Raw genomic sequence first — 22,821 nt, forward strand, 5'->3', positions numbered from 1 at the left:
AAGATAGACGCCTCAGAGATGACACATTACTCATTGGAAGGAGGCCAATCACTGACATGGTCACCACTTTTATTTTCATCAGAAAAGTTGATCCTAGGGCGTCCGGGTAGCGGGGCGGTCTATTTCGTTGTCTACTAACATGGGAATCACCGGATCAAATCCCCGTGTTGCCTCCGGCTTGGTCGAGTGTCCCTACAGAAACAATTGGCCGTGTCTGCGGGTGGGAAGCCGGATGTGGGTATGTGTCCTGGTTGCTGCACTAGCGCCTCCTCTGTTCGGGGGGGGAGGGGGAACTGGGGGGGAATAGCGTGATCCTCTCTCACGCTACATCCCCCTGGTGAAACTCCTCACCGTCAGGTGAAAAGAAGCAGCTGGCGACTCCACATATATCGGAGGAGGCATGTGGTAGTCTGCAGCCCTCCCGGGATTGGCAGAGGGGGTGGAGCAGCTACCGGGATGGCTCAAAGAGCAGGGTGATATGCCAGGTACAATTGGGGAGAAAAGCCCCCCCCCCTCCCCCAAAAAAAGTTTCTCCTAATTCAGTTGCAAGAAAATTGTCTTTAGTCGTTATTCATAATAACTGATAGTTCTTATCCATATTACCAGTTGGTTAGATGATGTTTCACTTGACCAACACATCAGTATTGAGTGTTGTGAGTTGGTGTTTTGCCTCCTCTTTTACATTGGAATGTTTGCCTACCGACATCAGCTGAATATTACACGCAACCCAAACACTGAAGCCTCTGTTGGGTTTATAAGATCCCAGTGGCAGATGATTAGGGAGTGATGGCTTCGTGTCTGCTCACTTTGGTTGCTTCTCTGAGAGAGGATTTCAAGTTTCAGAAACTCCGATTATATTTATTATATTTACTGCTTTAGCTGCTCCTGTCTGCAGTTTTTGAAATAGATTTTTACAGCAGCCTGAGTTAGGGCTGGGCAATATGGACAAAATCAAATATCACTATTATATATATATATATACTACCCGTTTTTCTCCCCAGTTGTACCCTACTCTTCTGAGCCGTCCCGGTCTCTGCTCCACCCCCTCTGCTAATCCGGGAAGGGCTGCAGACTACCACATGCCTCCTCTGATACATGTGGAGTCACCAGCCACTTCTTTTCATCTGATAGTGAGGAGTTTCACAAGGGGGACGTAGTGCGTGGGAGGATCACCCAGTTCCCCTCCCCCCCGAACAGGCGCCTCAACCGACCAGAGGAGGCACTAGTGCAACGACCAGGACACATACCCGCATCCGGCTTCCCAACCGCAGACACGGCCAATTGTGTCTGTAGGGATGCCCGACCAAGCTTGATGTAACACGGGGATTCGAACCGGTGATCCCCAGGTTGGTAGGCAACGGAATAGTCCGCCATGTCACCCGAAAGCCCCCATCTCATAATATTTTTGACCAAATACTTAAATATTGATTTTTTGGCGATATTATAGAGATGACTATTGGTGCTCTCACAAATTTACACAGTGACATTTTGATAAACACTCATTAGTAATGTGGATATGATGTCCGAACAGCTAGAGACACATAACATAACAGCCAGAACAGTCTAATAAGTTCAGAACAGCTAGAGACACATAGTATAACAGCCAGAACAGTCTAATAAGTTCAGAACAGCTAGAGACACATAACATAACAGCCAGAACAGTCTAATAAGTTCAGAACAGCTAGAGACACATAACAGCCAGAACAGTCCGAGTTCAGAACAGCTAGAGACACATAGCAGCCAGAACAGTCTAATAAGTTCAGAACAGCTAGAGACACATAACAGCCAGAACAGTCTAATGATTTCAGAATAGCTAGAGACACATAACATAACAGCCAGAACAGTATAATGATTTCAGAACAGCTAGAGACACATAACATAACAGCCAGAACAGTCTAATGATTTCAGAATAGCTAGAGACACATAACATAACAGCCAGAACAGTCTAATAAGTTCAGAACAGCTAGAGACACATAACAGCCAGAACAGTCTGAGTTAAGAACAGCTAGAGACACATAACAGCCAGAACAGTCTGAGTTAAGAACAGCTAGAGACACATAACAGCCAGAACAGTCTAATGAGTTCAGAACAGCTAGAGACACATAATAGCCAGAACAGTCTAATGAGTTCAGAACAGCTAGAGACACATAACATAACAGCCAGAACATTCTAATGAGTTCAGAACAGCTAGAGACACATAACATAACAGCCAGAACAGTCTAATGAGTTCAGAACAGCTAGAGACACATCACAGCCAGAACAGTCTAATGGGTTCAGAACAGCTAGAGACACATAACATAACAGCCAGAACAGTCTAATAAGTTCAGAACAGCTAGAGACACATAGTATAACAGCCAGAACAGTCTAATAAGTTCAGAACAGCTAGAGACACATAACATAACAGCCAGAACAGTCTAATGAGTTCAGAATAGCTAGAGACACATAACATAACAGCCAGAACAGTCTAATAAGTTCAGAACAGCTAGAGACACATAACAGCCAGAACAGTCCGAGTTCAGAACAGCTAGAGACACATAGCAGCCAGAACAGTCTAATAAGTTCAGAACAGCTAGAGACGCATAATATAACAGCCAGAACAGTCTAATGATTTCAGAACAGCTAGAGACACATAACATAACAACCAGAACAGTCTAATGATTTCAGAATAGCTAGAGACACATAACATGAACAGCCAGAACAGTCTAATGAGTTAAGAACAGCTAGAGACACATAACAGCCAGAACAGTCTAATAAGTTCAGAACAGCTAGAGACGCATAATATAACAGCCAGAACAGTCTAATGAGTTCAGAACAGCTAGAGACACATAATAGCCAGAACAGTCTAATGAGTTCAGAACAGCTAGAGACACATAACATAACAGCCAGAACAGTCTAATGAGTTCAGAACAGCTAGAGACACATAACATAACAGCCAGAACAGTCTAATGAGTTCAGAACAGCTAGAGACACATAACAGCCAGAACAGTCTAATGGGTTCAGAACAGCTAGAGACACATAACATAACAGCCAGAACAGTCTAATAAGTTCAGAACAGCTAGAGACACATAGTATAACAGCCAGAACAGTCTAATAAGTTCAGAACAGCTAGAGACACATAACATAACAGCCAGAACAGTCTAATGAGTTCAGAACAGCTAGAGACACATAACATAACAGCCAGAACAGTCTAATAAGTTCAGAACAGCTAGAGACACATAACAGCCAGAACAGTCCGAGTTCAGAACAGCTAGAGACACATAACAGCCAGAACAGTCTAATAAGTTCAGAACAGCTAGAGACGCATAATATAACAGCCAGAACAGCCTAATAAGTTCAGAACAGCTAGAGACACATAACAGCCAGAACCGTCTAATGATTTCAGAATAGCTAGAGACACATAACATAACAGCCAGAACAGTGTAATGATTTCAGAACAGCTAGAGACACATAACATAACAACCAGAACAGTCTAATGATTTCAGAATAGCTAGAGACACATAACATGAACAGCCAGAACAGTCTAATGAGTTCAGAACAGCTAGAGACACATAACATAACAGCCAGAACAGTCTAATGAGTTCAGAACAGCTAGAGACACATAACATAACAGCCAGAACAGTCTAATGAGTTCAGAACAGCTAGAGACACATAACATAACAGCCAGAACAGTCTAATGGGTTCAGAACAGCTAGAGACACATAACATAACAGCCAGAACAGTCTAATGAGTTCAGAACAGCTAGAGACGCATAACATAACAGTCAGAACAGTCTGAGTTCAGAACAGCTAGAGACACATAACATAACAGCCAGAACAGTTTAATGAGTTCAGAACAGCTAGAGACACATAACATAACAGCCAGAACAGTCTAATAAGTTCAGAAAATTGCATCTACTGTAATGCAGCCTTTAAAACCAGGAAAAGACAACACTTGTGTCCTATTAACAACATCCATGATCCCAGGTGATATCTAGTCTTGTATCACTATATCGATATATCGCCTAGACTGAGTTCTTCTTTACATGCCAGGAAACCCTGTCATGTGAGTTATGCAGTGATTAATTTGACAAAAAGACTTGAGCCTTACAGCCTGTTCAAGCATGATAACAGACATGAGGGGAGTTGGAAATGTGCTGTTTTTAGGTTATAAAGCATGGTCCATACTTGGTTTTATAGAGAAGAAGACAAACAGAATCCTCTTTTCTTGTGGTAGTACTCTATTACAGCCTGGTGTGTAACTCATTTACACAACCCTCTGCACAGCCATCATATGGTCCACTGATGTGTATCGGAAGGGAAAATGGATCTACAATTGAATAGAAGACAGCTGTCATTTCCTGTTGCCTTTATGGTTATCTGTGCAATGGGTGAACATGGAGAGAGGTCATGTTTTGGTTCTTTGTGTCTTTATCATGTAATTCACATGCTGCCTTTGCCTGTGTGCTTGCAGCAACACAACTGTGGTGTGTCCCATCTCACTGGTTAAACAGCTCATATGTACGTCAGTGTTATTTGTGTAATCCTAAATCGCAGTTGTGGTCTCTGTGGGATTTAGAGTCATACAGTGGAAAACAGGTAGACACAGAAATGACTATCAGGGTGTCGGGTGGCGTGGCAGTCTATCCCGTTGCCTACCAACACAGGGCTCGGCAGTTCGAATCCCCAGTGTTACCTCCGGCTTGGTGGGGCGTCCCTACAGACACAATTGGCCGTGTCTGCAGGTGGGAAGCCGGATGTGGGTATGTGTCCTGGTCGCTGTACTAGCGCCTCCTCAGGTCGGCCGGGGCGCCTGTTCAGGGGTGAGGGGGAACTTGGGGGGAATAGCATGATCCTCCCAGACGCTACGTCCCCCTGGCGAAACTCCTCACTGTCAGGTGAAAAGAAGCAGCTGGTGACTCCACATGTATCGAAGGAGGCATGTGGTAGTCTGCAGCCCTCCCCGGACCAGCAGAGGGTGTGGTGTAGAGACTGGGACGGCTCAGAAGAGTGGGGTAATTGGCTGGATACAATTGGGGTGGAAAAGGGGGGAAATGACTGTCTATAGACCCTCGGTTTGGCTAAATAAATAAATAAATCGAATCAAATTGCAGGGGGGAAAAAAAAACGTATGAGGAGAGGTTGGTTGAGAAACCTCAGGTAGAGCATCAGAACAGGAATCCCTCCTCCAGGACTGATATAGGCAGCTTTACAGCATAAATTCTGAATATTTGTACCCGTGAAATAAAGACATTCTAGTGAGTTGACTGCTTGATGAGGTTGGATTAGCCACATGTTACTTGCTAAGTAAGGGTGTAACGGTTTTGATAGAAAAATGAAAATAAAAAAATTCATTTGATGCATTTTATCAAATGTTGAAGCTTTGTTGAGCATGCATCAGGATGTTAAACGTGTATCATTGTCGTTATCTACCCTCTGCATCTTATTCTGCCGCCCTCTCCCCTCTAAAGTAAGGCGTCTGTGCAGCTGTAAGTCAGTCGGCCTGTCTGGGTGGGAGGTCCTGGAGAATGGACTCATGAACACACAAGGAGAGGTGGATGAATAGGGAGTGGAGCTCTGAGTGACTGCGGGAAAGCATTGAACAAATGGGATGGCAGCTGCAGAAGAGAGCAAAATGTAGTTTAAGGCAATATTTTGCTCTCCCCATTTCCTCTGAGACTCAGGTTCATGTTGTAAACAAAACGATGCGTGCCCTCTGTGGCACATGTGGTTGTCATATGCTGCAGCCAGTTACACTACAACCATGGCAGCACACATGAGGCGCTTTCGGACCAGAGGAACTTCTTCATAGTTCCGAGAACTTTTGGAAAAACTAAGACCTTTTTATTGTGTCTGCACGACAGGAACTGGGACTGATCGTAGTTCTTAGAATGCCTTTTTGAGGGACTTTTTAGCTCCTACTTCAGGGTTGGTACTCTTCCAGCACAAGAGGAACCTTGAGTGACATAAGTGTACAGAAATTGGCCCAGACGTGTGTACGTTGTACGTTGATCGGTCGAACACATGAGCCAGTACAGCACCGGCAACTGCCATTTCTAAAAACCAGTGTAAAACATTAGCTGTGTACACAGCAGCTCTTAATGTTAGCCTTTAGAAATGGAACAAAACATGTACAGATGGACCGACTGTGTAGTCGACGCTTTACTGAGCCTATATGCGATGGAGGAAATACATTATGATTTTGAGTCGTCAAAGCAAAATATAAAAATCTTGGCTAGTTAGTTACCGGTCACTGTGTTCTTCTCTTTTGATTTGTTTTTATATCCCTCCCCCCTTTTTTTCTCCCCAATTGTACCTGGCCAATCACCCCGCTCTCCGAGCCGTCCTGGTCATTGCTCCACCCCCTCTGCTGAGCCAGGGAGGGCTGCAGACTACCACATGCCTTCTCCAATATGTGTGGAGTCGCCAGCCACTTCTTTTCACCTGACTGTGAGGAGTTTGACCAGGGGGACGTAGTGCGTGGGAGGATCACGCTATTCCCCCCCAGTTCCCCCTCCCCCCTGAACAGGTGCCCCCACTGACTAGAGGAGGTGCTAGTGCAGTGACCAGGACACATACCCACATCCGGGCCCGCAGACACGGCCAACTGTGTCTGTAGGGACGCCCGACCAAGCCGGAGGTAAAACGGGGACTCGAACAGGCGATCCCCGTGTTGGTAGGCAACAGAATAGACCACAACACTACCCAGACGCCCGCTGTGTTCTTCTCTCAGCCTCGATGATATGAAGTACTGCCAGTTGCTGCAAAAGTTTTTACCTCCTTGCTCTTTCAACTGTCTAAATTGTCTAAATGTGGACGTCTCCTTTCCAGCTACGTTATTATCATGAAACTCATGACACACACCAAACACAGCTGTGACCATGCCGTCCCCCGTGGTGGTGGTGGTGGTGGTGTTGTATCACATGCGGAAATGATATTGGTATACTAACAGCCGGCTTACGTCACGTCGGCATTCCTTTCGGTGTGATTGTAAACAGAAAAAAGCCCTTGAAGGTTGGTAGTTCTCTGGGACCCTCCCCAGTGGATAGTTCCTCTTAAAAAAGTCCTCAGAACCATTTGGTCCGAAATTGCCTATACACAGACATCAAAAGGGCCCAATCTCAGTGTGTGCACTCGGAGACTCAGACTTTGGCATGCAGTCTCAATAAATCCCGTTAGGCTGTCTGACGGTAAAACCAAGCGGGTGTGTGAGGGCTCGCTCACTGACACTTGAGCTTTTAATTGAGACTTTATTTGAGTCATTGCATTGTGACGTCCTGATGCATGCTCAATAATCCAGGTGAGGACATCACAGAAGGGTGAATCAGTTCATCTGGACATGGGGTTTATTGAGAGAACCGTCTCATCACCATCTAAGTGGCCTCTGAAGTGGTGATGAAACGTGTCTCTCAGTAAACGGTGTGTCCAGATGAACTGATTCAACTTCCTGTGATTGCGTTGTGACGTTTAAAAGGGGGGTGAACGTTAAAGGAGCCAGCAAGAAGAAGGTTGCGTCTCAGTGTCCTAAATCACATAGTGGGCGTTTCCGATGATGGCGTGATGACGATTTCCAAACATGTTTTCATTTCTCATTCAAATGGTACAATTAGGCGTTCTTATGCTTCTCAGTCGTGACGATAAAACGTAAAATAAATACTCCTAAAGCTGCCTTTGTTAGCAACATTGTATATCCCGGTAGCAACAACCGATGTCATCGAGGTTACGTGCGATGTAACTAAAAAGCTGTCCCCTCTGTGGTGACGTCATTTAAAGTCTTTGAGGGTTCGCTGCATGAGGTGGGGCCAAAGAAATTGCCTCGGTGTTTCATTGCCTTGGTGGGGCTGGCTGCGCTGCTAAGGTAACCTGCACCCTGCTAACAGACATGAAGGAAACAAAGTCAATAAAGCATAAGGCCTGGGCCTGTGGCCTGGCTGTCTGGGTAGCATAGCGCTCTATTCCATTGCCTACCAACACGGGGATCGCCGGTTCGAATCCCCATGTTACCTCCAGCTTGGTTGGGTGTCCCTACAGACACAATTGGCCGTGTCTGCAGGTGGGAAGCTGGATGTGGGTATGTGTCCTGGTCGCTGCACTAGCGCCTCCTCTGGTCTGTCAGGGCGCCTGTTCAGGGGGGAGGGGGAACTGGGGGGAATAGCGTGATCCTCCCACGCGCTACGACCCCCTGGTGAAACTCCTCACTGTCAGGTGAAAAGAAGCGGCTGGTGACACCACATGTATGGGAGGAGACATGTGGTAGTCTGCAGCCCTCCCTGGATTGGCAGAGTGGGGGGAGCAGAGACCGGGAAGCCGTCCCGGTCTCTGCGGGGTGCTTGGCCAGGAAAAAAGGGGGAAAAGATCCAAAATAAACAAAAAAAAGATGGACAGTGATGAGGTAACGTGTCTCTGGTTTTGGCTCTGTATCTTGTCTGCGTTCTATAAGTCGTTTAGTCAGATGTCACAGGGATTCTGACTGGAGGCACGTGGAGTCTTTCTAGCAATATCTAAACCTCTCAGTGGTCTCATTTGCTCGTCATATAGAGGCAGCAACATTACGTGAGGACTGATGAGTTGTGTGGTGACGGGGGGCAGGGCTCCATCACTCACCCTCATTTTCTGAAGAGGGGGCTTCTTTTCAGAAATTGAGGCTGTTGTTGAGGCATCAGTATTGATAGATACCCCACCCTACACGGGCCACACTGCTACACTTGCATCCCGTCTGCACAGACTCACATTCACATTTTCATCCATATGCGCAACTGCAAGAACGTTGGCAGTGAGCATAATGGCGATATTTTGGCATCAAACCGCATTATGAGAGTGAATGGTGTTGCATTGTCCTCGTATAGTCACTGGTCTGAAGCCATTTGTGGTTTTTGTTTTTTTTAATTCCACAAGCAAGAGCGGGATGCATAAAAGCATTATCTCCTTAACAAATACTATTGTGGATGTTTGCCTTGTCATTACATTATTGTTATTCTTTGGCCTCTGTTTTTCTTTTCATTTCTTTTTCTTTACTCCCCCCCCCCCCCTTTTCCTCCCCAGTTGTATCTGGCCCATTCCCCCACTCTTCTGAGCCGTCCCGGTCGCTGCTCCACCCCATCTGCCAATCCAGGGAGGGCTGCAGACTACCACATGCCTCCTCCGATACATGTGGAGTCGCCAGCTGCTTCTTTTCACCTGACTGAGGAGTTTCCCCCGGGGGACGTAGTGCGTGGGAGGATCGCACTATTCCCCCCAGTCCCCCCCCCCCCAAACAGGCGCCCCGACCGACCAGAGGAGGCGCTAGTGCAGCGACCAGGAGACATACCCATATCTGGCTTCCCACCCACAGACACGGCCAGTTGAGTCTGTAGGGTGCCCAACCAAGCCGGAGGTAACACGGGGATTCGATCCGGCGATCCCCTTGTTGGTAGGCAACAGAGTAGACCGCTACGCTACCCGGACGCCCGACTTTCTTTTCATTTCAGTATACCCTCGGGCATCCAATCATGCCAGGCTGCATTAATTAACAAATGTAGAGATTAATAAGTCGTGCTGAGCTCGCAATATGATCGGATCAGTCGGGCAGCTTAACAAAGTAGAGCTCACCTTGTGTTGGGCTCCTGAAAATAAATAAATGTGTTCTGTTCCTCCGGGGACGGGAGTGTAGGACATTCAGTGATCATTATCCTGGTTGATGAGTTGTGCAGTCCAAACAAATGGGCAGATGGCATGATGTGGTGGCAGACCAGACTTGGACGCAGAGGAGGGTGAAGCCATTCACAAGTGTTATCGAAGTTTTCCTTTGATATTTGAAAGTAAGGCACCCAGTCTGCATTTGTGAAGGTTTTGCAGGACGGTATACTCCCACCAGTGCTAGCCACTTAGTTGGACCCAGACCCTCCTCTCCAGACACTGCAGTGGTATGGAGGACAGTATATAGTAGCACATTGCGTACTGCCGCTGTTGACTCAGGTGGCCTGATGTACGTTTTGTGCAGGCCCTGTGACATCAGCAAATAATTTCATAAACAAGGAAAATGAGCCGATTCACCGGACCTACATGTCTTTGGACTGTGGGAGGAAACCGGAGCCCCCAGAGGAAACCCACGCAGACATGGGGAGAACATGCAAACACCACACAGAGGACGACCCGGGATGACCCCCAAGGTTGGGGGTCAAAATTGTCCCTAGGGGTCTGTGTGTGTGTGTGTGTGTGTGTATGTGTGTGTTGGCCCTGTGATGGTCTGGCGGCCTGTCCAGGGTGTGTCCTCGCTTGCCACCCAGTGACTGCTGGGATAGGCTCCAGCATCCCTGTGACCCTGAGAGTAGGATAAGCGTTGTGGATAATGGATGGATGGATGGAAAAGGAGCATAATCTCCCATTGCCGACTGCCGTTTTGCGGGTTATTTATCATACAGATCTGATGAAAGAAGTTGCCTTACACAGTGAAGTGTAGATGCATCACGTTGTGTTACAATTAGTGCATTTGGATGACACCGACAGCACTGAAATGACAAGTGTAACCAAGGCCTTAGGGAAGGCCTGTTGGCCTCTGTTGACTTCTAGCCATGAATTTCTTGTATTCTGTGAAGTTCTGATTTCACAGGAGTTTCAGTAAATTGCTAGTGTTCACCTAGTCTCACTAGACAGACCCTTGCTGAACCCAGTACTGAGGTCGGATAAGAGAAGTGGTCAGGTTTCTTTTTTTTTTTGGGGGGAGGGGTGTTCTGTTTTGAAGAATGCAGTTGCTATTGGGTTCTGGTGGGGGGGGGGGTGTAAGATGACTGCTCATTGAGTTTTCCGCATCTTTTGGCAAGACTATTGTTCACCCCCCAAGTTGAAAAGAGGTTTTGGTGGTGCTTACATGGAGTGTGTTGCAGCTTGCTGGTCACTTCCCCCCAATTAACTATTCAGCAGGGTACAGCCGAGTTGACACCGCAGCCTTTTGCAGTACTCCACTCCACCAAAACGCAACAGCAAAACTCAGTGTTTTGAGTTGATAAGGTCAGATTTCCACCCCTGTGCTGGCTTACCTGGTATCTTCCTGAGCATGTGGTGGGATTAGAGGACAGGGTTCCATATTTACTTTTTCCTCTCTGTCCTCTTGTTGAGATGGACTGTTGTTCAGAGAAGCTCCTCAAGTGACCCACATTGAAGAACATCCCACTCCACTTTATAATTCACATTTTGTACAAAACCGAGCACATGTCTACAAGGCATAAGTAATACTTTTACCCTCTCTAGTACTACAAGATAGGAACGCCCAAGCCCGACAAGAGGTCTTCTGTATCATTATCTTAGGCGTTTCACAGATAAGTGTGTGGTTTGGTTAGGATGTGGTGTTGAATTTGCCAGCTCTCAGAGAGCTGTTTTTTTTTTCCCCCTTCCCCTCGGTTCAAGATGGCAACACACTTGTCTGATACTTTTAGGACTGATGTCATATGGTCGGCGTGATGTTCTATTTATTGGTGTGAGGAGAGCCTTACAAACATCAGGGCAATACGTCAGTGTTTAAAGTACGTTGTAATAGTGGAAAATGGCAAACATTCTTTCACTTCCCTGTGCTTTCCTTTGGCCAGGCTAGATAGATGCCAACATTTTCATGTGTGTATATTTGAGCAGCTGTTTATGTGAGTGTGGAAAATATAGCATGGACCCATCGTTAGCATGTTATCCGATACACTGACCCAAACTAAAGCCTCCTACAGACTGTGAGATGTTAGAAGTCCTATAAGTTTAGTGCCAGCCACACTGTGTGATATAGATCTAATAAACTTGGGTACCACATCAAGTGTGATGTGTGTAGACTGTACCATGATAACACTACTGAATTGCAGGCTACGTCACATCCATAAAAACGTCATCAGTGTGCGTGCCGCATCAGCATGTCATCAGTCTATGCCGCTGGTAGAGCAACATGACGCCAAGCAGGAATCAAGTCCTTCCAATAGTCACCGCAGCTCGTCTTGTTGAATCCATGGCATTTGGGTCACAGATGCTAACAGTCTGTTTGTTTGTGTTTAGCGCCAACAAAGATTCTGCGCCGCATTGATCAGTGCATCATGGCGTGCTGCATTTCTATTGGTTGGTCAGTAGACGTACTAGGTCGTAGCAGCAGTCACATTGTGAGATGGTCATCCTACATTTCTGACACTGTCAGATTTTTGTCCCAGGTTGTCTTAAGTCTCAAGACCGTAATAACGGCCGTCTTTGAACCCGTCTCACAGTGTGACGTAGGACCACCGTTTTGGAGCCACGACCAAAGATATCGCCGCGTTTAGTCATCTTTCGTCTGAGACGGCCCACATCACACAGTCTGTAGGAGGCTTAAGTAATGTTTGTTAACGCGGCAGTAGACAACGTTTCTTCTTCTTTTTTTTTTTTTGCTTTAATTTATTATGAAATAAATGTTGATTGCACAGTGTAATTGCTCTAGAATAATGACACCATTGGCGTTTAGTTTGCTTCCCTATAAGCCCCGCTTTCAGGCTTATAGGGAAGCAAATTACAGCACAAAAGAAGTACACCAACCATTGCTCAACCAAAATAGGAAGAGGATAGCACTTTCATTTTCCCTGATAGCTATCCCCAGTAGCGGAAATGGCGGGCAGTGGAACAACCAAAGTGACAGTGAAAAACTCTACCTGGCAAGAGAAAAAGAACCCCGTTGACAGAGGAGGCGAAGAAGGCGAAGAGAGAGACTTATAGAGACAGGTCAAACAAGACTGAATGTCAGATGAACATTAATTTGATGATGTGAGCTCCAGTTTTGTATCGAACTGTGTTTCCCCATCGAGATATGTTTCCCCTTAGCCAGCGTTCACATGGAAACAGGTTAGCTATAGGTTACGGTTAGGTTGAGCTTAGGGTTAGGGTGAGGTTAGGGTGAGGTTAGGGTTAGGGTGAGGTTAGGTTTACGGTTAGGTTAATCAAGCATCCCAGTGTTGTATTGAACTCTGGCTAGGGGGGAACAGATCTCGATGGGGAAACAGAGTTCGAGACAACACCAGGGACTTGAGAGGGTGTCATTCAGTTGGCATTCTTTCTACTGGATCAGTAACACAACCTGCCCACTTATTAATACTACTGGATGTTTTACTCTGCCTTTATCATAGCACTGAGGTTGGGGTTTCTAGTTCACACCATGGTTCTTAGGGTGGCTTCTTGCTTTGGACAGTAGCCAGGCTGCTAAAAAATGGAAAGTGATCCGGTTGTCTTTGCGACAGCGGCGCAAACATTAAAAATGCTTGGAAACACTAGAGGGGGAAAGTTGAAAAGTTGTCTACAGCCGCTGTAAGCTGCCTGAACATGTTTTGAAGAACGCAGTGATCTTATGCATGTTAACTTGTATAACTGGAAATTGTTTCAGCCTAACGAAGCTTATGCAGTAAGTGAAATTCAGGCCGGAAGTCCATGAAGGGTTCCAGTCTGGGACAGTTATGAATTTTATAGCAACGGGTGTGATTCAGGGTTAGTTTGCCATTCGGGTAAAGCTGAAATCTGTGATTTTTGACCATGGATTCAGGTTATTTTTTGATCAGGTCGCATGAACACTGGTCAAGCAGCAAACATGTATGTGTTAGAAATAACTGCTGCAGGAAAGACTGAGACATGATGCTGACACAGCAATGCTTTGTTAGAAAGAATCAGTATTACTGCAGAAGTGTTGTGACTTAGTCTGAAGTTTGTACCACATTTGACTGTTTGCATTAGCATTGGTCCAAGGATCCCTTTTTTTTTTTTTTTTTAAATTGGGGGCAGGATTTTCCCCCCTTTTTCTCCCCAATTGTACTTGGCCAATCACTCCGTTCTCTGAGCCGCCCCAGTCACTACTCCACCCCCTCTGCCGATCCAGGGAGGGCTGCAGACTACCCCATGCCTCCTCCGATACATGTGGAGTCACCAGCCACCTCCTTTCACCTGACAGTGAGGAGTTTCACCAGGGGGACGTAGCACGTGGGAGGATCACACCCTCTCCCCCGAACAGGTGCCCCGACCGACCAGAGGAGGCGCTAGTGCAACTACCGGGACACATACCCATATCCGGCTTCCCACCCACCCACGGACACAACCAATTCTGTGTGTAGGGACACCCGACCAAGTCGGAGGTAACACGGGAATTCGAACCGGCAATCCCTGTGTTGGTTGCTGCGGACGCCCAAGGATCCCATTTTTACAAGGGGCGGAGCTGTTTACTGCTGAGCTGACGGGACAGGAGCAGTAACGGCTGCTATGCCTTGTTTGTAGTCTGAGAAAATCAGTCCCAGTAGGTCTACTTGTTGCTGCGGCCAACATCTAACTATGGAAAACTGTTTCATTGTAATATCGATCGCTTGTCCAACCGAATTACCACATAGTCATCATGTTTCAAAATTATAAATTATTCATGGAGAAAAGTTGTGGATTTCAGCGTTGACAAATGAAATGAGCCTGTGAACTTATTGTATAGTCCATCTGCTTTGGGAAACCGCAGCCCTGGTCCCTGCTCCATCTATAATGATATCTCCCAGAGCAAATACATTATGTGAAACAGATCCCTCGCTGCCTCGCCCAGTGCAAATATCAGTCTGGAATTCGAATGATTCATAAATTACCTTTAGGTATTTATTACATAAATGCATTTATGTACATAGGTGTGAGTTTTGTAGTGTGGATGTTCGTTTTTGTGTGCTTTGCCTTACAAACTGGGTATTTTTTGGGGTATTTTGGGTATTTTTTTTTTGGAGAACAAACTTTGTCCACTGTTCTGTTCTCTGGTAGGTTATGTCGTCACCTTCTCCTGTTTTCTAGTTCATCCCATGCCATAGTGAATAGAAAATTGGTGCCGTTGACCTACCCTATCGGGTTTATGTGGGAGTCTGGCTCTGTCACCCCTCTCTCTCTTATAGTCCATGTTTTACTTCAGTAGCTGCATGCATGCAACTGGCGTAGCTCCATCTGGGTTGTGTAAAGGAGAGGGCAGTCAGGGGATTGCGGGTCTGGAATTTATTGGCCCAGTATGTCAGTAATTTTAACTATGCAAGTGGCAACGACAATCCTGCCAGGCATGCATTGGTCAAGAGTGGCTCACACCCCCTTTCTGTCACTGCCATGTAAAGATTTTAGTATTGCAAACGGCACCGTGGCCTGGCAGCTAAATCAGATTTACTAGCCTGGGAATGGCATGCCCTCGGCACCTGAGGGGAATCAGGTAGGTATTTAAAAAATGCAAGAGGTCTGTGGTCATCTCACCGCCAAAGCGTCTCTAGTTGTGGAATCTGATGTTTTGGAGTAGTGCACCTGGCTCTTAGACGGATTTAAACGCGGAAGTGTTGGTGCCGCGTAGCAGACTGAGCTGGGCTGGACGGAAGGAAACCTGTTTTGCTAGTTCCCATGGAACACATGGGTGTCAGCTGCACCTGTAGCTGCTTCCCAGCTAACCGTTGCTGTTTATACAGCTAACTATAACCACCCTGGAAATGTGGATTCCTTAGTTATTGTTAATAGCTCTGGTTTCCACCGTGAAATGCTTTTTACCACTGTCTTGTTCTGTATCCCATTTCACACTAGTTGTTTATTCAGAAGCCATAAATCTGTCCACAGACATGGTGGTGTAACAGGGTTTATCTGGGTTCAAACCCCCGAGCACTTCATGCATTTCTTATGGACCGTTGAAGGTGAAGCTGTTGAAGTCCATTGAGCGTTCCTCCCCGCAGCAGGCTGAGGTTACCAGAGCAGAAACCACAGGTGTTGGCCGGGGTTTCGAGTTAGTGTGAACAAACTGCTGTTTGTTTGTGAAATGTGGCTTGGCTGCTCCCTGTAGGAGCAGGACTCCGAGGAAAGTCAATCCAGTGGGCTCTCTTGTCTTCTGACCAGAGCCAACCGTGGCTTGGACAACGCACCTTGTGAAAATCACATCAGTCATATCTTCACAAACATATTAGCTATTTTCTGTTTTCCTGCCTTTGTCCTGCCGTGAGTTTGATGCTGGCGGTCGTACATCTATCTTGATTTCTTACTTTCACTCGGTTAACAAGCAGGTAACTCGACCCAGTTTTCTGACATTTTGCTCATCATGTTTCCCCAGCCAGGGTTAGTGTGAATGCAAGCTCATCACATTCCTCTCATTGTGGGTGAAGCTCTGGGCCAGCGGGAGAGAAGGGGAGGACTATTTGGTGGAGAGGGGGCGAGGGAAGCTTTTTTAGTACTTGTGTGAGAGCACAAGACTATTTGAACAGAGACTTTCCTAAAATTGGTACTGGAGTGGGGAACGTGAGATGAGGATAATAAGTTTGTGTGTGTGTGTGGGGGGGGGGGCAGAGTTTCACAAAGGTGTGAGGCTATAAATAGCCAGTAAACAGAGCAGTCGGTGTCAGAACCCCTTGGGCCTGCTGTCCTCTATAACTGAACTGTGGCAGTGGGGCACCATGGCTTGACTGTTGACCCTGGAGGCCCTAATGTTTGATAAGCTGTTACCCTTCAGAGCAGCCTTGACGTTCATGAGCTGCTGACAGTCAGCGTTGACATAACCGTTCTCAACTGGTATTTTTTGAAAATATTAATCAGCGATGAGGTTAGGGTTTTGCCATGTTTTATAATATTCAGAGCATTGTTTTTGGATTCAGGCAGTGAAGATGTTTGTTTCCTTATTTTGTGCAATTAGCACATGGGAAGGACCATGTGTTGGCCCTGTGATGGACTGGTGGCCTGTCCAGGGTGTCTCCCCGCCTGCCGCCCAATGATTGCTGGGATAGGCTCCAGCGTCCCCGCGACCCTGAGAGCAGGATAAGCGGTTTGGATGATGGGTGGATGGAAGATTTCAATACTCCCCTTGAGAGCCTCTCTTTTTGTTGCCAAATCACGCTTCCATTTTTCAGCAGGGATTAATTGCGTCACCCCATGAGTGTAAATGTAAAAGTGAAGCTATAAGATGTGATTATTATTCATGGTTCTCTCTTTTTTTAACTGTTCTTCTATTTGTAGAATGAGTCATCGGAGTGGGGTGACCTGGCTGATCCTCCGGCAGGGCTGTACTCTGCAGAGGAGGAGCCTTTCTCATGGCCGGGGCCTAAAACTGTGCGTCTACGCCGTACCTCCCAGGGCTTTGGCTTCACGCTGCGCCACTTCATTGTTTATCCACCAGAGTCGGCTGTATACGGCGCTTTACCGGTAAAAGCTCACTACCATTCATTTTGCATGAGTAAACTCAAAAAATATAATGCCATGTCCACACTGACAGGTACATTTGAAAAGGAGTTTTTTTTTTTTTTCATTTGGCCTTCCAACCATACTGAGCTGGCGAGTTTGATGTAAATAATTTTGAAAACGCTCTCCAAACTGGATGAATTTCAAAATGTCAGTCGGGCATTGTAGTGTGGATGACGTTAACGCAGCTCTTTGGAAAAGCTGACCTATATTTGTTATGTGCTCTTGGGTGAAACTGCTGGCTGAAGTGGCCTGAACATGCCCAGTAGAATAGATGTAAAACACCATACCAGTGTTTTTGCATGTTTGCTGTGGTTTTAGCCCATGTACTACAAAGCATACCATACTTGGATGGTTTTTAATACGATTTTCCTACCTTACAGGCAGCCATTGCTTTCCATTCATTTCCGTACGGCATGAAAATCAACTTGCAGAGATCAGAAACTTGCTCGAGATGGATAATTCATCACAGTGAAATTTTATTTGCCTTTATTTTTTTGTCAGTTACGTTATCATTACAGGACGATGCAATTGAAAAATTGATTAATTTGAAGTTTTCTTGGGTTTTCAGCTGCATTATCCTTCAATTATGACATCTTTATGCATGCTCAATGAAGCAGGTAAGAAAATCACAGAAAGGTGAATCAGTTCATCTGGACACAAGGTTTATTGAGAGACATGTTTCATCACTCATCCAAGTGATCTCTTGGGTTTCAACTGACTGCAGGTATCCCCACCCTTATAAACAATACAGTGGCATAACGACTCAAACCGACGACCAAATTGCAAATTGCCGTGACCATTAACTAGAGTTTCAGTGGCCATGTGTACTATGCACAGAGGATTTAGAAATGGTTGCAATCCCAGCATTGTAAGATGGTGACAGATGTACTCTTAGCCCCCCCCCCCCCCCCAGTTCAGTGATGGTCATTCCCTCTTCACATAGATGGCCTCTTGGACTTCCCATTCAAACCAGCGTTCCTCCTATCAAGGATGGTCACATCCTCATCCTTGGAAGAGTGGCCACTGGCCTGTAGACGGTGTAGACTGTGGAGTCCTGGTCTGTAGATGGTGTAGACTGTGGAGTCCTGGCCTGATGTGTTAGCTCTCCTGTGTTGGGCCATCCTCTTGGCCAGCGTCTGTTTGGTTTCCCCGATGTACAAGTCACGGCAACCCTCCTGGCACTAAACAGCTGCACTATATTGCTCTGTTTGTGCCGGGGGACCGGACCTTGGGGTGGACCAACTTCTGGTGCAGCGTGTTTTGGGGTTTGAAAGCAGCTGAGACGCGGTGTGTGGAAAATACACAGCTCAACTTTTCCGACACTCCTGCCACATATGGATAAACGTTGTGTCCATATGAACTGATTCAACTTTCTGTGACATAAATTATGACATAACGTTAACAAAAGAATAAAGGCAAGTAAATGTTCCCTGTGATGGATTACTGTTTAGGAAAGCTTTAACACTACAGTATGTTTTGGAAAATGACATGCTAATGCTGAGCTAAAACATGTTAAAAATGGGTATGACATTTAATTTGGATGGCAAACTTTTCTAACATGATCTGAAAATGCTAGCGTTGACGAAAAACTTTTGACCTTTTTCCAACATGAAAAGCAGCATTTTCCACCCTTTTGGAATCAGTATGGACATACTCTGTCACTCACCTGAATATTGTTTGTCTACCACTCAAGAGATAACACTTGAGTCAACAAGAAAAGCATGACACTCGAGCACTAAGTTCTATGACTCTGGGCCATGAAGTCACTTGAGTTTCTCTTCTTTTTGTTTTGTTTTTCTTTACAGGAGGAGGATCGTGGGCGCAGAGGTAAGCAGAATCACCTAGGATCACCTCTTCTCATCTGTCCCTCCCTCGGCAGTGCTGAGTCAGTGCAGTGCCTCCGACTTATAATGACTCTTAATCCATCTGCTCTTTGGCTCTTTTTGCTTCCTTATGTGCATAGAACAATGTCGCTACTGTGTGTCGCTGACCTTTGCAGAGGCATGAAAGGGTTTGGTCAGCGCCACCTGTTTCTGTCCTGCACCAGCCTTCCTCTATTGTGCCATTCTGCTCTGCTGCTGCTTCTCTACCTTACCGCAGAAAAGCTGTGATAAAGTGGGAGTTTCAGTCTTTACTGCCATTGCGTTGTTTGTATGTGCCTGTTTGAGCCTGGACCATCTGCTGTAAATGTACAGTTTTTATCAGATTTGTGTCCGCTACAAGGCATATATCTGATCCACCAAGCAGCAGAATTTACATATTCTAAAAATAAGTTTGTCTGCAAATTCTTCATCATCTTGCATTGAAATGGCTGTAGAGCTCAGAAGGTTGTAGTGGAAAGAAGTTTTTTTATTTCCCCCCTTTTTCCCCCCAATTGTACTTGGCCAATTACCCCACTCTTCCGAGCCGTCCCGGTCACTGCTCCACCACCTCTGCCGATCCGGTGAGGGCTGCAGACTACCACATGTCTCCTCCGATACATGTGGAGTCACCAGCCGCTCCTTTTCACCTGATAGTGAGGAGTTTCACCAGGGGGACAGAGCGCGTGGGAGGATCATGCTGTTCCCCCCAGCTCCCCCTCCCCCCTGAACAGGCGTCCCGACCGAGGAGGCACTAGTGCAACGACTAGGACACATACCCACATCCGGCTTCCCACCCGCAGACACGGCCAATTGCCCTTTCGCAAAGTCCCGCCCCCCTTAGTTACTGTTGCTATAACCGTCAAGCATTTCAGAACTATCCAAGGAAGTAGCCGGAAAACACCAAAACATGAAGGAAGAAATCAGCGCATTGTGTGGGTAAAAGTAACAGTAATAATACGTTAGCTGTAGCTAGCTTAGCTTGGAGCAGACAGGTATTTGTGTTGATTTTGGATGGATTAAGCTGGCTATGGGGTCTGCTATATTGCCAAATCTATTGCCCACATTGCGCTTCTTGCGTTCTGGGTTTTGGGAAGGGAAAGAAAATTACACCCCCTCCAAACTTTTCACATATCTAGTATCCGATTTGCAGATCCCATAGGCACACCGTTTCAGCATTTTGTTGTGTGTTTGAAAGCTTGACAGACCGTTGCTAAGGTAGGATTGGACCAGCACCGTTCTGGGGCGGTACTTTGCGAAAGGTCAGTTGTGTCTGTGGGGACTCCCGACCAAGCCGGAGGTAACACGGGGATTTGAACCGCCAAGCCACATGTTGGTAGGCAACGGCATAGACTGCCACGCTACCCGGACGCCCCGAATTCTAGTTTACACACATACTCTGCCCACACATCACCATAATTTCACATACATCTTTCATGACAAAAGTTTAAAAGCAGCTTGGGTTTATTCCATTTTTAAAGTTAGATTCCACTTTTCCGTACTTAATTTTTGTGTGAAGGAACACCTACTTAGTCCAAACTTAAATTTCATGAAATTTTATGTAAGAGCCTTTTCCCACATTGACAGTGATCTATGGTTTGGCTTACAAGTGAAATGATGCAGAAGACAGGTTTTTTTTGGCCTGGAGCTCCTGTCCACCTGTGCCTGCATAGCTGGGAATATTAAAAAATCCTGCCCGTTGCATAATGCTAGAAAGAGGAATTTATTGGCAGCGAGCCAGAGATGAAGGGAGAAAAAACTAAAAAGAACGACCTGAGATGATCCCAGCCCAAACTGCCTAAGCCCGGCTCCTGCACAGGGTCGCCATCAATTATGTGATTGCATTAGTCTGCAGCTTCCTGAGACAAGGCTCCTCTGTCAGAACCCATGGCTGAAGGATGGGTATGCTTGTGTTCGAGACTGCTGTTGTGCACCAGTTGTCATTTCGAGAGTTTTCTCTTTGCGCAGATTCGACTCGAAACTAAATCTGTGTATGTTTGAGCACAGCAGCTGTCGTTTAACCCGCTGTCTACATCCTTTGGTTGTTGGGGTACTCCTTCAGGCAGTAGTAGAGCCATACATTTATAGTGAGTTTGCTGTAGGGCTGACCCAAATGCTTTGAAGCCTTCCGTCGTTGCCGTGGTAATCAACGGCAAAATCAACTGTTAATTATTTAAGATTTCATGTAAAGGTCTACACTGACAAAAAGCTTTTTTTTTTTTTTTTCACGAGCAACCGATTGCATTTGGCCGTTTAAGTAAAATGGGTCCGTCTGTCTGTCTGTTCCTTGCTTTTCTTGACACGTGTTCGTCCGATCCACTTCACGCTCCCCGGGTGTATTGCTGAGGACCCAAGAGTCGAATGTGACGTTGTTTGGATGGGCGGTTGTTGAGAAAATCGAAGGGCATATATTCTCTCTCTCTCTTTCTGTGGCGAGCGACCGGACGAACAGTGCCGCTGTGCTATTGCAACTCGCGTTGTGGTTGGAGAGGGGAGTACACCCGTAATTACTGTATGTTCACCCCGCCCCCCCCCACCCACCCGCCGTAGTGAAGCATTCGATTACCTGTGAATACTTGATGTCGAATATTCGAATCCCCCCCCCCCCCAAATAAATAAATAAATAATGTATTTGGGATAGCTCAAGTGTGCTGACTGAAGGGGAAACCTATCAATGGAAAAACCCTTTGTCGATCATGGAGGGTTTTTTTTTTTACACCTTTATTTGCTAGTGACAGTGGAGACAGACGGGTAACGGGGGAGGGAAGGTTGCTGGCTGATACAAACCGGTGACGTTGCGACCATGTGGTTGGTATGCACTGGAACCATTTGGCTACGGAGGCCCGAGCCTGGAGTTTGTTGTGGTCTGTAACACCAAAGCCATGACAACTGGGCTGACACAGTCTTTCAGTTTTTACTCATCGCTTCTCCTTTTAGTTTTTGCTCATCACTCACTCTGTATAAGAATGTAAATGAAGCAGCAATTACATGTCGTTCAGTGGATGAGGCTAAACAGGAGGCAGTGCAAGCCTTTCTCCCTCTAGTGGCTGCTGCAAAGTTAGTGAAATGGAAAGGCTGCACATAGCCTGCTTGTGTTCTAATGTACACTGTTTTCATGTTTCCTTGCATAAATGTCGAAAATCGTCTACTTTTTGTTGTTAGAGATGGTTTGAATGCCATCAATACTAATGGGAGGGGATATGAGAATGGGAAAATACCAAAACTGAATAGATGTGAAAACGCGAAGAACAGCCTTTCAGCAAAAAAACCCCCAACAGAACATTCAAGTCGACGTAGTCGGTTTGAATTATGAGAGTAATGTCCTATTCGCATGGGACTAGTGTTACCTGGGGACTAGTCCCGTGCAAATAGTCAGAATCTGATTGATTCTCTTCAGTCAGAATCTTAATGAATGGGATCAATACAGAAGGTGTGGCTGCATGTATATATTTGCTGTGCTCATTTTTTCCCCTGACGGTGGGAAGAAATGTATTTGTGTTGCTTAAATGTTAAAGAGGAAGTTAAGTGATCGTGGGTCATGTAATGAGTAGGAAAACTGCAGTATTTTACTGATGCAGTTCCACAGTATGCCACTAGAGGTGACGTAGCACAATGTTGTGGTTGTATTCACATTGAAGAGGCCGGGACTCCTGTTGCAATATTACATAATGTCCCTCCCTCAGATGTAATGTGTAATGCTGTGTGTGTCAAGGAGTAAAGATAGGGACATGCTGGTGTGTGTGTGTGGAGGGGGGAGGGGGGTTGCTCATCGTTGCTTACCTGTACGGAGGCCGCTTGCATAGCCTCATAGATTCTGA

The 22,821-nt window shown here is 46.1% G+C and overlaps 1 protein-coding gene across 1 annotated transcript in view; it reads left to right on the forward strand.

Moving 5' to 3' along the window:
* arhgap21b (Rho GTPase activating protein 21b) overlaps nucleotides 1–22,821 on the forward strand; it is an 81,768-nt gene that overhangs the window by 4,743 nt on the left and 54,204 nt on the right. The window contains exons 3-4 of the mRNA XM_056293697.1: nucleotides 16,920–17,105; nucleotides 18,950–18,971. Of these exons, the coding sequence (XP_056149672.1) occupies nucleotides 16,920–17,105; nucleotides 18,950–18,971 (208 nt within the window). The remainder of the gene's footprint in view (nucleotides 1–16,919; nucleotides 17,106–18,949; nucleotides 18,972–22,821) is intronic.

Source organism: Lampris incognitus, chromosome 14, assembly GCF_029633865.1.
Source record: "Lampris incognitus isolate fLamInc1 chromosome 14, fLamInc1.hap2, whole genome shotgun sequence".
Classification (NCBI taxonomy): domain Eukaryota; kingdom Metazoa; phylum Chordata; class Actinopteri; order Lampriformes; family Lampridae; genus Lampris; species Lampris incognitus.